The 15,828-nt window shown below is 46.2% G+C and overlaps 2 protein-coding genes across 6 annotated transcripts in view; one reads left to right on the top strand and one right to left on the bottom strand.

Annotated features, from left to right (window-relative positions):
* rpl31 (ribosomal protein L31) overlaps nucleotides 1-15,828 on the bottom strand; it is a gene marked incomplete at its 3' end in the record, with an annotated part of 212,667 nt that overhangs the window by 125,102 nt on the left and 71,737 nt on the right. The window lies entirely within an intron of this gene.
* tbc1d8 (TBC1 domain family member 8) lies at nucleotides 487-15,823 on the top strand. Of its 5 annotated transcripts, none has more exons than XM_083537294.1 (19): nucleotides 487-1,232; nucleotides 3,559-3,669; nucleotides 3,805-3,923; nucleotides 4,120-4,348; nucleotides 4,494-4,710; nucleotides 5,081-5,288; nucleotides 5,757-5,921; nucleotides 6,012-6,137; nucleotides 7,132-7,258; nucleotides 7,400-7,608; nucleotides 7,691-7,808; nucleotides 7,979-8,264; nucleotides 13,447-13,549; nucleotides 13,630-13,725; nucleotides 13,810-13,878; nucleotides 13,959-14,163; nucleotides 14,598-14,693; nucleotides 14,783-14,904; nucleotides 15,022-15,823. In XM_083537294.1, exons 1-19 carry the CDS (start codon nucleotides 1,106-1,108, stop codon nucleotides 15,313-15,315), a joined length of 3,027 nt encoding a protein of 1,008 aa, XP_083393420.1. In that variant the 5' UTR covers nucleotides 487-1,105; the 3' UTR covers nucleotides 15,316-15,823. The 5 variants fall into 5 exon arrangements, with proteins under 5 accessions (XP_083393420.1, XP_083393419.1, XP_083393418.1 ...); XM_083537293.1 differs by having other exon boundaries at nucleotides 488-1,232; nucleotides 13,627-13,725; XM_083537292.1 differs by having other exon boundaries at nucleotides 489-1,232; nucleotides 3,559-3,923.

The following is a 15,828-nucleotide window of genomic DNA, read 5'->3' on the forward strand; positions in this document are numbered from 1 at the left end:
TTTCTCTTGCTGTCACGGCCATTTCCCGAGTTAATTGTGCACTTGGTTTTGATTCACATAATTTACACATTATTTAAGCTCCTTGTTTGGTTGTTGCTCTAGTTATCTAGCTCTTTAACTAGATCTTAGTAAGTGACGGTCACTATGAGTTGGACATTTTAGCGTATGTTCGTTTGTTATACTTGGTCCAGTTTCCTAGCTTTTCCCAAGCCTTGATTTAGCCCTTTGTTTATCCCTAGTGCTTGGTTACCCTCCTGTATTTAAAAAATAAATAAAGTTCTGCATTCTCGTTTGTCCCCCTCTCCGGGGGTTCAGTTGAGAAAGAAGGCCTCGACCGAGTCAGGACACTTTATGGATATCCCTCTTCGACACTGCTGAGGATGCTCTAGGGTTAAGTGATCTCGTCTCAGTGCTACGTCGAGGCCTAAATCGTGACACACGAGTATTTTAGACCTAAAAGCAGGTTTACAGTTAAGAAAGTGAAGTTCCTGGTTTGAACACTAGGTGTCGTTAACTCGCCAAATAATTTGAAACGCTCCTCGGTTTTAGGACTGCAGATGGATTGGTATCTCCAAACCATGTTTTTTCGTGAGTTAATCCTGGTCGGAGACTCAAGAAATAACTGTTATTGTATCCGCTCATTTATTTGAGACATATGTATACATTGTTCACGGTTCATTGTGTGCGCACGCGTTTTAAAAAACCTTTATAGTTTGTAGGTGAGAAGATTCCTGACGGAAGCAAAGTCCAGCCTTTATTTGTGTAAAGTGAGGAAAAGAAGCTGGAGGATTCCTCTGCGGGGGGAAGCCCAGCCCAGCCCGGGGCGGGGTGAGGGTGTATCGGGGAAGATGAGTTTCTAGATCTCTTGGTGAGCAAACAACGTGAGACGGTGGAGATAAATTAATCAATCCCAAAGCATAAGAGCGGTGAGTTGAAACTGGTCGCTAAACACCAGAACCACCAGAACCGCACTAAAAGCGTGTCGCACACGGGATGTAGGGACAGCGGGGAATGTGCTTCCGGTATCGGGGCGTGACGTGACGCGAGCCGCTGGGTTCCTCCAGAGCTGCGCCGGGGTGTAGAGAGGGACAGAGCGGGGAAAGAGATGTGGCTGAATCCGGCCGAAGTGTCGCTAAAAAACGCGCTGAGCCTCTGGATCACGGAGAAATCCAACGACTATTTCCTGCTGCAGAGAAGAAGAGGACATGGAGACACCGGGAGCAGATTCGCAGGTACGCGCATTAAAAACCAGGCTGAAAAGCGTTTTTATCGGTGTGGTGTGTGTGTGTGTGTGTGTGTGAGAGAAGCTGTTGTATAAATTGCATACATTGTAACAGAATAAAAAACAAGTAGGCAAAGTCTGTTTCTGTATATAGGAACAAATTACATCAGTTTCTTTCTTTGTTTTTGTCAAAAATGCATTGCAGAACATTGCAGCTCCATATGCAAATCACAAACAAACACACAGAAACAAACACACAGAAACAAACACGCACAAACACACATTATCCGTGTATATAAAAAACTGAGAATCTGAGTACGAGCTTTAGGAGGCTTTTTAAACATTCAGTGTTGTTTTGTTTTTTTTCTATTCTGGAAAGTCTCACGTTTCAGCTTTTTTCAATTCCAGGCTGAAAAAAGTGAGTTTGTGCGACTGAAAATAAAACCAGGGATCCAAACTTCTCAAACTCCTTCCAGATAATAAAACCCCGTCTTGTCTACAATCCCCCCAGAGCTTCTGGTAATCTGTAGAATACACAGGAAGGGTGTGAGGAGGAAGTGTGTATGTCGCATAGACAGAAAAGCAAAAGTCTATCAAACTTGTGACCCGTTTAATAATCTACAGGTCTTGACTTAGAACGGTTATTTCAAACCAGATTTGGGAAATGGTTTCTCCACCTTCCTGTTTCAGTCTCGGGCAGCAGCTGAACTTGCACCTGTCGTAGCAAGGGCCTGGTGTATTTGTTTAAGATAGCAACGGGCCGTGACCCTCAGGAGACCAAACTCAGTCTGGTGGATATGCGGTGAAACTGTAGGCTAATGTTAACAGCTTTTTATCTGAGCAACACATTTGTCCTACTTTTTTGGGGTGTTTTTTGCGCATTCCCGGACAGCCCAGACACAATCTCCATGACGAGGGGGGAAAAAAAGTGTAAAAAGAGAACAAACGATTCTCTTTCTTCGCCATCTCACATTCCTCCTTTTGCTGGTAGAAAAGCCAAATTGCAGTTTGCAAGAATCCCTTTCTTCTTATTGTCTCCTCCTGCGAGCGATCATGACCTCTCCAGAGACTCGGTGGTGGCATTTTCTAGCGTCCTTACTTTTAGCCTGGAGTCGTGTTGTGGTGGGGGTTTTTTTTCTCTATTTTTTTCTTTGCAGAACTCGTGCGATTGTCCTGCTTTTGCGGATGCATTCGGCGTGCTTTTCTGCTCGTTCTTCCTGGAGTCCCAGAGCTCAACCCACGATTGGCAAATCTTTACGTCCAGAGGCCTTTCGATTCGTTTCCTAGATGATACCATACATGAGATGTTCGTTGGGAGTGATTACAGTGGACAGGATTAGAAATTAGTTTATTAGAGGGACGGCGCATGTAGGACATTTTGGAGACAAGGTGAGGGAGGTGAGATTAAGATGGTTTGGACATGTGCAGAGGAGGGACATGGGGTATATCAGTAGGAGAATGCTGAGGATGGAGGCACCAGGAAGGAGGAAAAGAGGAGATTTATGGATGTGGTGAGGGAGGACATGCAGTTTGAAAAAGGCAGCTGTAGAGGACAGAGGGGTATGGAGACGGAGTAGCCAAAAGATGATGACTCCACTATGAAAAATTAAACTATTAAAATGATCCCAAACGTGGGAAACTTTCTGGCATTTTCTTTGACCTGAATCTTCTCCTCGACCGACACTGTTTCCTTCTTGTTCTGCAGCATCTTCTGTGTTTAGTTTAGTGGGTGGTGCGTCAATGAAAATGGTCAGTGGGAAACGCGGTGAATAGACCGAATACAGCATTAAGGAAATAAATGTTGTCGAATTCGTTACAGCCCTAAAGTTATCGCTGACCACACGGGGGGAAATGTCTCGCGGCGTGTCGTGGTCCACCGGGCTGCGGGCTAGCTTAGCGTCACTGGATTCTTTTCATGCTTTGCATTATTGAGATACTATCTCAGTCTCTCTATCTGATGATCGTTCTGTCTCGTGATCTCAATTTCTTTTTGATATTCTCTCTTATGTTTGGTTTGTCTGTAGAAATATTTAGTAGTATTCTGTCAATGTCTCAGTCTGGTGTGTTTTTCCATTGTCCGTCTTGCCACAAAGATGTGGTGTTTCCCTCTCATGGTCACTCTTGGATGGTCTCATGGACTTTTGGAAACTGTACCTCAATATATACGGTTTAGAAAAGGTTTGAGTGCAGATGGAGAGCAGCACCTCTTAGTAACACAAAAGAAAAGTGAAACATGAGGAAAAGGAAGTCAGGTCATTGTCTACGGCGTGGTTTGCGGTATGGCCCATGACTTGCTTGTTTGTGAGACTCATGGAAATGTGTATATTTGTGTGTAGGTATGTTGGTGGGAGCGCTGGACACCGTGTTGGACTCGAACGCACGAGTCGCACCGTTTCGGATCCTACTGCAAGTTCCTGGTTCGCAGAACAGCTGGGTCATCGCCAGCGGCAAGAACTTTCACAGCCGTTTGCAAGCATTACACTTTGAACACTCGTGTCATAGAATATCATTACACAGATGCAACTTTTGTTATAATGGCTTAGATACTTTGTTTATATATTTGATATTTCGTGTGTGTGTAGGAACTACAGTTGAAGAAGTTCAGAAACACTGGAACTGGTTGGACCAGAACCTGTTGCCCTACATGTCTGTGTTTGAGAACAAACTGGACGCCGCGAGTTTTGCGCAAGGCAAAGTCAAGGTTTATCTCGCCGATTCGTATTTTAACACTGAGGCGCATGGCAGATTAATCCTTTTTTTTTTGTTCAAACCGCATTTAATAAGCCATCTTAAACTCGAGGTTTTATTTTAATCCTCACTCTCACCTACATAAATGTGTTTGTCGATGGCGAAAGACCATAGATCGATAGCTCATTAAACGCCGCATCGTTTCCCAGGGCCTGATCGCCGAGGAGGCGCCGACGAGCCCGGCGTCGCCGGAAGAAGACCCGACCCCTTTCCGCGAGGCGACGGCGCGATTCGAGCAGAGGTTCGGCCTGCCGCCGACAGAAAAACTGGTGGCTCATTATTCTTGCTGCTGCCGGAAAGGCAGAGTTCCACGTCAGGGCTGGCTCTACCTTTCCACCAATCACCTGGCTTTCTACTCGTCCATGCTCGGGAAAGAGGGTGAGCGATTTCGTTTCTCTCGTCCGATCCCGTTCCGGTCGCTAAGTTTACATCACAATAGAAGGCTTTTACTTTGCGGTGTCGTTTGTTACATTAATTTAAGGGAAAACGGTAACAATTTTAACCCCTCCTCCCGTTTCAACAGCAAAGCTGCTGATCCCGTGGGCGGAAGTCACGGCTCTGGAGCGCGCGACCTTCGGCCTCGTCAACGACGCCGTCCGAGTCCGAACTCGGAGAAAGCGGCACGAGTTCTCAATGTTCCTCGACGTGGAAGAAGCGACGACGGCGATGACGCAGTTGGCAGACACGGCGCTGCGCAGACTCTTTGACGACGGCCGTCCGGCTTCCGACGTCACAAAACGGTACGGACCCCCCTCTGCCGAAACGTGTCGATCAAAAACGTGTACATTCGAGCTTCTTCAGTGTGCGGGTTATGTTTTTGCTTCACTTCCTTTAAATGAAAGGAAGGATGTACAGATAAGGAAGAGAAACAACAAAGAAGGAACAGAAAAAAGTAAGCAGTGAGTCTCCTTTTTAGTGCTGTACAGAATAAGTAGCTCCTGTACAGCGTGTCTGGGGTGTGTGTGTGTGTGTGTGTGTGTGTGTGTGTATGTATATGCTAATGTGTGGTATAATATGTGCTTTCGAGCTTTATTAACTCTGTGTTTGTTTATAAAATGGCTGCAGTCAAGGCCTGCACTCTAAACTAGAGCTGTGTGTTGAACTCCACAGGGACCTGGAGCAGCAGGCTCTGCGCCAGTACGTGCTCTCGCTCTTCGGCCTCCCCCGTTCAGAGACGCTGAAGGAAGCCATGCGATGCTCAGCCTGGACGCCTCACGCCCGATGTCACACGTCCGGGACTCTCTACGTCACAGAAAATTACATGGCCTTCAGCAGCCTTCAGGAGGGGCACTGCACCCTCCTCATCCCGTTCGTCGAGGTACGGCCCGAAGCGACTATTGTAAATATCTACGATTTCTATGCCTTTGAAAAGTCTTCGATCAAGACTCTGTCACGCCGGGCCTCTGCCAGAGTTTGTCGATTAGTTTGCCGTGCGATTATTATTACGTGGGTGGAGTCTCCAGCGTTCTCCCCCGCAACCCCCAATTAATTTGTAGAGAAAGTGAGTAAAACCGAGAACGGTTTTAAATAGAGCTTCTCACCCACCAAAGGCGAAAGCGAGAACAGGAAATAACTAGTCTTGTGGAGGCTTCGCAGCAGCGCTTCTGTCTAGCAAGTGCAAAAAAACAGCTTGATTTAGAACTCGAAGGAAACTAATGAACTCCGAAGCCAGGTTTTTCTTGAACAGCGTGACCCCGCGTGTGTAAAAGAGCCACGCCTCGGGCGGGTAAAAACCGTAATAGCGACCGTGACGAACGTCGTGACCGATTTCATACCGTTCTCTCAGGTGCAGTCCGTGGAGAAAGCGGAGAGCACCAGCGCTCTGCCGAACCCCGTGATCATCAGCGTGCGCTCCAAGCGCGCTTTCCAATTGATCGAAGTGGCTCACCACGACCGGCTGGTGGACGACCTGAACGCTCGTCTCACAGCCACGCCCGTCAAAAACACCCAGGTACCGTACCTCGGCATGGCTGATCTCTTTACTCGCCAAATCTTTTTAACGCTTATACCCATGTCTCCTTTATGCCCATTTGTCTTGTAGGTTTCCTCTACCCCGTATTACACGTTTTGCTACGACACGGACGAGACGGCCCGTCCTGTGATTCTCGAGGAAGCGTTAACGGCCACGTTCCTGTCCGGCCGATCGGAATCCCCAGAGCGCAGGCGCGTAAGTACGAGTACCGATGTGTATGTTGTTTTCCTGTTTTTTATTTTTTTTTTTTGTGAGAATATTTATGTAATGCAATACTGTCCGAGTTATAAAACACTGCATTCGAAAGGTATTCAAACCTCCTTTCTTCAAATTTTTTTGCAGCCTGATTCTGATCAAATTTTTTTCTGCTTAATCTACACATCTAACAACGGGCAAGGCGCAAACGAACGAGATGAGCAGAAGCTCTCACGCTGAAGAGGACGAGAGAGAATTGATTTTAAAAAAAGGTGGCCTCCTCCCGTCGTACGGAACCGGTTCGAATCATCCAACGTCGACCGACAAACACTGTGTTGTAGCCAAAAGTGGAAACATCGGCAATCTCTTAAACCGCTTGCAAACCAGGGCCTTCTATAGAAACGCGTCTTCCCAAATCATGTCCAGTGGAAACACGGTTGGACATCAAGAGAAATTGGAGGCGTCTGAACTCATTTTCAAGTGTTGTTGCAACACATGTGATTGTTTTGTTTTTACCCCGGATTATTTAATTGTTAAATATTTAGACCATATTTAAATTATCTTTTCAAATTTTTCCTACACTAAGGACCCCATAAACACAATGTGAATAATTGTAGTATCAAAAATAAGTGAAGTGAAGGAGGTCTGAATACATTCCGACTGCGAGCATGTACATACACGGTGTGCGTGCTAACGCTAACCCTAACCTTATTTTCGGTCTAATTTCTTACTCATTTAAAAAGCTCGCTGTTTATGCTGTACCCTGCCAGGAAGTGAGGCACCGGAAGAGCCCCTAAAAAGATCAAATGTCAAATAATTTTTGTTTTGTATGTACGTGGTCGGTATCACATCCCCTTCCCCCGAAGCGTACGAGAAACAAGGGGCAACGGTGGTCCTCCTTTTCACCGCTACGATATTTTTGTATCGACCCTGTGAGCGTTTGGGGCCACGATCCTGCCTTGTCTTCTAATCAGGCCTTTCACGTGTGTCGTAGCTGTGGGAGGAGCATCTGGAGGAGTTTGGGCGCGGTGTGCCCGCCTTCCGCACAGAAAAAACACGAAAACTTGTGGCCGCGGGCATCCCAGAGTCGCTACGAGGAGAGATGTGGCTGGCCTTTTCAGGTAAGAGCTACTGTGTGTGTGTGTGTGTGTGTGTGTGTGTGTGTGTGTGTGTGTGTTTTTGTTGCCATTTTTTTTTTTTGTAGAATTTTTTTATACACTGATGATGAAGGGTGCGTGTGCACTTGTTTGTTGGCGTTGCAGACGCGCGCTCCTATCTGAACGGCCGCTCACCCTCTTACTCCGACCTGCTGGCGGCGAGGACGAACGAGCAGACGAGCGACGAGATCGAGCGAGACCTGAGGCGCTCGCTGCCTGAACATGCCGCGTTTCAGAGCGAGACCGGCATCGCGGCACTGCGGCGAGTGCTCAACGCCTACGCCGCCCGCAACCCGGCGATCGGCTACTGCCAGGTACAAACGCGCACCCGCACGAGCGGTCCGTCCGCTGACGCGAAACAGTATCTCACGTCGTCTCGTTCGTTTGCGTGCGCAGTCTATGAACATCTTGGCGTCGTTCTTGCTGCTGTACACCAGAGAGGAGGAAGCGTTCTGGCTGCTGGTCACGGTGTGCGAGAGGATGCTGCCCGATTACTTTGATCGCAGGGTCATAGGTGAGTGTGTGCGGGAGGAAAAACACAACTGTTCTGTGGGGTTTTTTGTTGAAATTTATAGCGGTCTCTTGTGTGCGGCTTTGTTCGCCGTTGCCAGTTCAGCGCCGTGAGGTCGCGTCCTGAGCGTGTGCCTCTAGCCCTCCCTTCTCCCTCGTCTTTCTTTCTTTCAGGCGCTCAGGTGGACTGCTCAGTGTTCGAGGAGCTGATCCGCGAGCGGCTGCCCCACCTGGCCGAGCGAGTACCGGACCTTACGGCTCTCTCGTCTCTGTCTCTCTCCTGGTTCCTCGCCCTGTTCCTCAGCTCCGTACCGTTCCGCAGCGGCCTGCGCGTCCTCGACTGCTTCTTCTGCCACGGAGCGAAAATAATATTCCAGCTGGGGCTCGCCGTGCTCGACTCGAACGTCGAAGATATTTGCGCCAGCGCCGACGACGGCCAGTCTCTGATGATTTTGGCCAGGTATATGTTTTAACCCGTTATGTCTTTTATGGTTACGGTTTGTCATTTTCTGACACTACGCTCGATCAGACTTATTCAGACTTATTGTTTTTCACGTTTCCGCCCATGTGGCAAAACGCGGTGTCGAAACGAGTGTCCGCCGGAGATTCCCCGGACCGCGCCGAGCGGTTTGACGCGTCAGACGTCCGGGTCGGAGCGGGTTTAGCGGCGCGGTAAGCTAATGGGTTTGCGTGGTATACCTTGGCCGGTATAGCTATGGAAGCCTTCTGTCATCCTTCTTTGAACAATAGCAAAGGCGTAATCCGTGCCAAAGAACTGCAAGATATGGATGAAGCTGATATAACCTCAGAATTGAAACAACTGGGTAGTGCTGGGTCATAAATCGATTTTATCGATTAACTCGAATGTGTAGTTTACATCGATCTGTTTTAATAAAAACAGGGTTTCTCTTTAATGTCCGCCAACGCTCCCCTCTGGGCTTCCATAGTTTCGAATGAACTCGGCCCTCTCCCCTCCCCCCGCGCATTCGCCATAGAGATACACAAACAACATGGCAGCGAGCAGAAGAACTCGTTCCCAAGAAAGGCACGGTGTGATTTGGAATTGGTTCGGTTTTGCTGCGTCAGACGCACAGTGTTCCTGTCTACTACTCTCTTACATTTCAAATAATTTTACTGTGTAGTTTTGGAGAAAAGTAAAGGCAAAATCACTCAAAACCTCAGGTGCATTTTCAATCATGTTCCACATTTAAACACTCATAAAACATTTTTCTTTGTAGGTTTGCTCATTTTATGTTATGTTACGTTCTATTTTCACAATTTACAGTACAATGGCAGGGCCTGCCATCTGACTTTTAACAAACCTCAACCACCAGAAAGAATCAAACGTGGATATATTTATACCAAATCCACCGAGATGCTTAAAATGTCAGAAGTTCGGTCACGGTTCTGCAGGATGTAGGAATTAGCCGGTTTGCCGGAATTGTGGTGAAGAGCATCATGAAATGACCTGTACGAAACCCTCTAAATGCAAAAACTGCCTTGAAGATCACGCAGCTTCATCAAAAATTTGATGATCGTGTGGATTAAAGAGAAGGAAATACAAAGAATGAAACACACAAGGAAGGTGAGCTATGTTGAAGCTTGCAAATTAGTTGAAGGACTCCCTGCTTTTACCCTGAAGTAGTAGTCTTATTTTGATGTTGTTATAGACCAGGGGTCACCAACGTGGTGCCCGCAGGTCGCCCATAACGACCACGAGTCGACCTTGTTAAATGATTGTTGATAATTATTGTGAGAAATCCTTGACATGATCAGTGTCTACACATGGATCAGGGGTGTCAAACTCGGTGTCAAATCCGGCCCGACGTACAATTATATCCGGCCCGCGAGACGATTTTATATAGATCTATTATTATTGTTATTAATGTCCCGGCGATATGAAGCGACGATAAACACAAACTACAGATCCCATAATGCAGCGCTTCAGCTGTCTCACCGAACGCTAGACTACCTGGGAACATTCCAGCGTCTATCAAGTCGAGCTTCTGTTGATGTATTTAACCCTATTGTACAGTTATTGTGAAACAGCGCCTCTCAGTGGCGAAGAGAAAAATAGATTCTGAAAACAGAGCCTTTCAAAACCGATGGGATTCTGAGTAGATGTTTACTGACACTGCCGGTAAACTCGTGTGTCTTATTAGTGGCGCGAATGTGGCTGTAATTAAGGAATTGAATCTAAGACGGAACAACGGGACAAAACATCAGAAGAAGCTGAAAAACCTGAATGCAGAGCAGAGATACAGAAAGTATCTGAGAGTTAAAGAAGAATCTGACATTTCAGCAGAGCAAAATCACAAAGTGAAGCTGGTGGGAACACAGAGGAGAAATCAGAGGCACATCAGCAGGTTATTTACTGAGGGAGAGTTTCTGAAGAGCTGCATGATGAAGCTGTGACACGTCTGGTGCTTGACTGGAGATATTTTTATGGAGAGCCAAATATTTAAAGTTATTTAAAGTTGAAGATTATTTTTTTTTATAAAATGCCATAAGAGCAAAGAAATCCGATCGTTTAGATTTGTTGTTATTTTAACGTTTATTTAAAAGCACAATTTTTATTGATTTGTTCAGGGATTTTTCGCAGCATGTTCATATTTCTAACTTGTATCATTTTGACAGGAGATATTTATATATTTATTTAAAGTTTTAGTTTATTTATTCTGAAATAATATTCCTGTCTGTTTTTATTCATATTTATGTTAAAAACAAATTGTTTTAGTGTGTTCAATAAATGTTTATCCTGTTTGGCCCACGACCTAAAGTGTGCTTTGAGTTTTGGCCCTCTGATATAGATGAATATCATGAATTATTAATAATAACATATTAAAGTTTTTATTAAAGTAAATTGAGCAAATTTGTTATTTCAGAATTGTGTATCAAACTGGTAGCCCTTCACATTAGGCGGTACCCGAGAAGTTGTTGACCCCTGTTATAGACAGTATATAAGACACATACCAGTAGTTGTCAGACGGCTCTAACTTGGATATCTACAGATAAACCCAAAGACATAAGCAGCACAAAGAATTTGAATTCCCAAAAAACTAGGACCGTTTACATTCAGACCAAGCAAGTTTAAGATGAACAACTGGGAGAAAAAAAATCCCAAAGCACAGTAACTCGACATTCAAGTCAGGACATACTCAGGTTGATCTCAGGAAAACGATAACCCAAAAGACGTTGAAATGACTGAAACTGTGCTTAGTCGTAGCCGCAGTCTCTCCCCTAAGTGTAAAAACAAAGGACCCGCTCCCATCTTTCCCGCTTTGGGATAAGTAGCCATAATAATCCGGTGGAATTGTCGAGGGCTAGAAACTAACTTTGCGGAATTACAACAGTTAACTGCGGATCTGAGTCTACTTGTCTATTGTATTCAGGAGACCCACTTATCTCCAAAAGATGCCTGGGGGTTTAAAGATTTCAAAATGTACAGTGCGCATGGTCCAAATCTCCACCGGCCTTTTGGAGGAACAGCGGTCTTGGTGAAAAATATAATTCACAGTCATATAGCAGTTGGATACCCAGTTCCAAGCAATAGCAGTTCAAATTACTCTTCACAGAGTTATAACAGTATGCTCTATTTACATTCCCCCGTATGAAAGTATTTTACCTCGGGAAACGGATAAACTCGTTTCACAACTACCAATACCAAAACTCACGGGTGACTTTAACAGTCGTAATACTTTATGGGGATGTGAAACCCGATGTGATGTCAAAGGAAAAAGAACGGAAGCTTTTATAGGAAATAATGATGTGTTTGCTAAATGATGGGACAAAAACACATCTTCACCCAGGTCACGGTACCTATTCGGCGATCGTTTGGACAATACGCAGTGCCGATATCTACCTTGACTGCTGACGGAGGGTCTGGGATGACCTCTGTGGGAGTGATCACTTTCCAGTTAGCACATTTATTATCACATTTCCACTAGTAAAGACCTTGTACTTTGAATGTTTCGGCACCCCTCACCCTTCACTGCAGGAAACATTTTTGCACCGGTCCAGTTCCGATCGGGCGAAAAACCTTGCACTACTTTGCAAAAGTAGTTTTTGGACATGACTGCATTTTGTGGAAAAGACAGACTTTGTAGAGCGAATCAGGGAATTACTTAGTTTTGACCCATGTGAAATTTCTTTTTGACTGTAGCACATCCCCCCCCCCTCCCCCCCCCTGGCCAATTGGGATGATACTTTATGAACCTCTCCCCAAATAGAGCCCCACCATCTGGCCAAGGTTTAGATCTTTAGGCCTTGCGGGTTTGTCTGCGCGATCAGTTTTATGGCGGCGAAATAATAATAATAATAAACATCCCTAGAATTACAACGTTTCTGCACTACGCGCTCGAACCCATTTAAAGGAGGTACGAGCCATTTTATTGCGGATCGTCCCGTAAAAAGGTACAAGCACCGAATACGGTCCAAACCAGGGGTTTTCAACTGGTTCCGTGCCAGGGTCCACCGTTCTGACTAACAAGTAATCCGCGGCCCACTATTGTAAAAAGCGATCCATGCTGGTGCTGACTAGCAAACTTCACCTTAGTTAGAAACGTTAGCTAACGGCTCCGATCCAAATTTTAATTCACCAAAACTATTAAGCGTCTATTCAATAAAACCAGAATAATGTGTTTTCTTAACTCCGAGATGCTGGTCTTTTTCACGTGCAAGATGAATGTGTACGTATATGAGGCAAAACACAACGTTAGCAAAACGTAGGCCTGATAGGTGCAAAGCTAGCCTATCCTGTGTCAGTTTAAATATTTTAGATATTTTCATTAAATTCAGTTTTCCCACTACTGTGCAAATATTCTGGAAATGTTTGGAAAAATAAATTATGTTAAAAAAGTGATTTTAATAGTGAAATTATGTAGGCTGTCACGGACCACATGCAATGCCGCTGCGGACAACCAGGGGGCCTCGGACCACCGGTTGAAAACCCCTGGTCTAAACCGAGGATTCAGTAGAGAATCATTTTCAAAAAACACTCGCAATCGTGCGGCAAAATCGTCCCAGACACGCATTTTGATCGAGTTGAGTGTGATGTGGCGTAGTGGTTTGTTTAGTTGTGTTTGGGTTTTTTTTTTTGTCCTGCTCTTTTATAGATTTTTAGTTTCTTTGTGTGACTTGACTCGAGTCTAATGTAAGTTATGCACTTTTGCAGCCACAAAATTGTGTTATGCTGTAAACGCAGGTTCCGAGATCGGCGAGACTTTTGGTGCTTTCCGCAGTGACGAATCAAATCTCACCGATCGGACCCCTAACCCCCTCCTCAAAGATTGTGCGATCGGTTATACAGTAATGCTCAAATTTATTGCAATGTCGGGAATTCTACAATAATAATCTTTTCATACGACGCTTGTGCGGGTGACGGGTATTTATACTCTGCCATTTTAGACTTGAGACTATTTGGGCAAACGCAGCTTTACTCTGCATAGTGAAGCAGTTAGTTAATCCAAATTTTTCAAAACTATTGGTTGATTGTCAAGTACGTTCCAACTAAATTAAACAGTTCCATTCAAATGGTTTATTTAATTAATTTCAATGAATGAATGCGTTATGCACTTTTTTCTGTTCACCAGAAAATTTCCTCAAAGCTGCCAGTATCTGTGACATTTTTTTTATTTTCCCAGTTTCCTGGAGCGCGTCCGAGACGACGACGAAGAAGATGAGGAGACCCGGCGTGCGGGACGAGCGACGATCCAGATGACCGGTCTCCTGGCCTCCGCTTACGAGGTGCGTGCGGCCGGAAACGACTCGGACACGTACGTAAAACGGCGTACGCGAAGTTAACGAGCGCGTGTGTTTCGCAGAAGTTCGGCGACCTGACCGTCAAGCGGCTGGAAAAGATGAGATCGAGGCACAGGATCCGGGTGCTTCAGGCCCACGAGGACACGGCTAAAGAGAACACGGTGAGTGAGTGCAGACGCTCGCCGGGTCGCGCTTCCGCCGACCAAAAACGAGCGCAATATTGACCGGTGTTTGACCTTCCGTAGTTACGGCTGGCGTCGTCCGGACTGTCCCTGTCTCGAGAGGACCTGTCGGAACTCTACGAAGTCTTTAAGGTGCGTTTGCTGCGTGTGTCGCTAAGGAACCGACGCCTGCGTCGAGTAGCGCCCCTCGTGACCGCCGCCATGTTTTTCAGACGGAGCATTTGACCGGATTGTATCGGGGAGACGGAGAGAGTTCCTCTCGCGCCGAAGGATACCCACTCGACAGGGTCCAGTTCGGGACCCTTCACGACCGGTTGAGTCCGTGGCCGGGCGAAGCCCTGGCTCAGAGAACCTTCGGCCTGCTGGACCCCGAAGGAACGAACTTTGTCTCGTTTGACGGGTTTGCGCGATGGATAGGTTTGGTTCGATTCCTTTTTATTCGCGCTGCGCTTTTTGCGACACGGATAGAATATAGAATTTATTTCATTCGGTATAAAACGATATATGCATAAACATGTACCGATTTGCCGCTGCTGTTATTTGCCGCTTTTAGATTCGGCATTTGTTCGTTTTAATAAAAGACGTTATTATGTTTTATCTCGATCACCCCTTAAACCCTCCCATGCTCCAACCTCCTTCAAACTCACATTTGGCCTGAACCGTATTTCTGTAACTGCACGTTTTCTGTGTAAAGTTGCTTTTAGATAATGTCTGTTGTGAGAAGCACTTTACAAATAAAACTTGATTGAATTGTCTCATGCAAGATGTAAAATGAGCCTGAACTAGATATGCATTTTGTTAATTGGCTCTCGGAACCAGATGTTGACGTGTCCGTTCGTGTGCGCCTCTAGATACGGTGTACGGCGACGACCTGACGGATAAGGTGCGCCTCCTGTATCGACTGCACATTTCCCCTGGAGAAGGAAGCCGGCGCACGGAGAGTCTCGGTGTGTGTGTGTCTTTTCGTGGTGTTGTTTTAATGAAAGGGTTAGGGTTTTGGGGGGCTGGAGAAGAGACCGCGTTGTTTTGTTTGCAGGTGGGTGCAGTGCTGGAGGAGCAGGAGAGGGCGGGAGCTCGAGCGAGCTGCTGCAGCAGATGCTCAGGGAGGAGTTGGCCAAGGCTGAGCGTAGCAAGGAGCTGTTGCCTGGCATGAAGCAGGTGAGTGAGGTCAGGCAGCAGTTGTGTATGGAGAAAAGGGAGACAGGCACACAGACTGACCACCTCAGCCTAGCCAACCTTTGTTCTCTCACACACCCGTTTTATTTTTTTTTACAGCACGAGTTTATTCAGTTCTGCAAGACCCTCTGCACGATGTGCCACGACGCTCCCGACGAGAACGAACTCATCCAAGCGGTTGGAGCGGTCACCGGGCTGGTGCTGAGAATCGGAGAGGCCGCGAACCGTGAACCGGAGGATACCCGGGAGCCTTCGGACGGGACGGTGACTTTTGAGCAGATCCTGGCCTCTGTTCTAACGGAACGAGCGCTGGTCGACTTCCTGGAAATGCACCCGGACCTGGGCAGCAAGATTTCCTCCGCTAAAAAAACTCTGGATCCGTGCGGTTCCTGACGCACACGCTTGCCGTTCGACTCGAGCCGGATCCGAGAAGCCGTGTGACTTGTGCCGTGTAACGAATCTTTGCGGGAATAATCTTATTGAAGGATCTTTACACAAAATGTATTTACTTTAGAGCCAAATTTCACAGGCAACTCACAGATTTGAAGTTTGCACTGAGCCGCACCATGCGTGTATATTATTACGAGGACGGCCTATGCCACACGTTTGATACGTGTGGAAAAAAATGTGAAAACAGCTATTAGTGTTTTTAAGCTCTTGACTCGCATGTCGACTCCTCTCGTACAACCTAGACATGCAATATGAATGTAACGTGATCAGCTTTTTATTTTTATTTTCATTGTTTGCACCTACATCATTGTGGACACATTCAATCAAGTATTAACTTATGCAAGCGTTAGATTACCTCCCATTTACTGTACATGACCACTTTAACCCACACCACTGTGCCTTTCTGTTCTTGTGACTCCTTCCCCATAAATAAACACTCACCAAACTTGCACTGTG

The sequence above is a fragment of the Silurus aristotelis genome (genome assembly GCF_946808225.1).
Source record: "Silurus aristotelis genome assembly, chromosome: 3".
NCBI lineage: Eukaryota > Metazoa > Chordata > Actinopteri > Siluriformes > Siluridae > Silurus > Silurus aristotelis.

Bases quoted from the DNA above. Each gene is read 5' to 3' on its own strand.
- tbc1d8 (XM_083537291.1), top strand. From the start codon at position 1,106: ATGTGGCTGAATCCGGCCGAAGTGTCGCTAAAAAACGCGCTGAGCCTC. The intron at 8,265-13,446 runs GTATATGTTTTA...TTATTTTCCCAG, and splicing joins TCTCTGATGATTTTGGCCAG to TTTCCTGGAGCGCGTCCGAG. The intron at 14,905-15,021 runs GTGAGTGAGGTC...TTTTTTTTACAG, and splicing joins TGTTGCCTGGCATGAAGCAG to CACGAGTTTATTCAGTTCTG.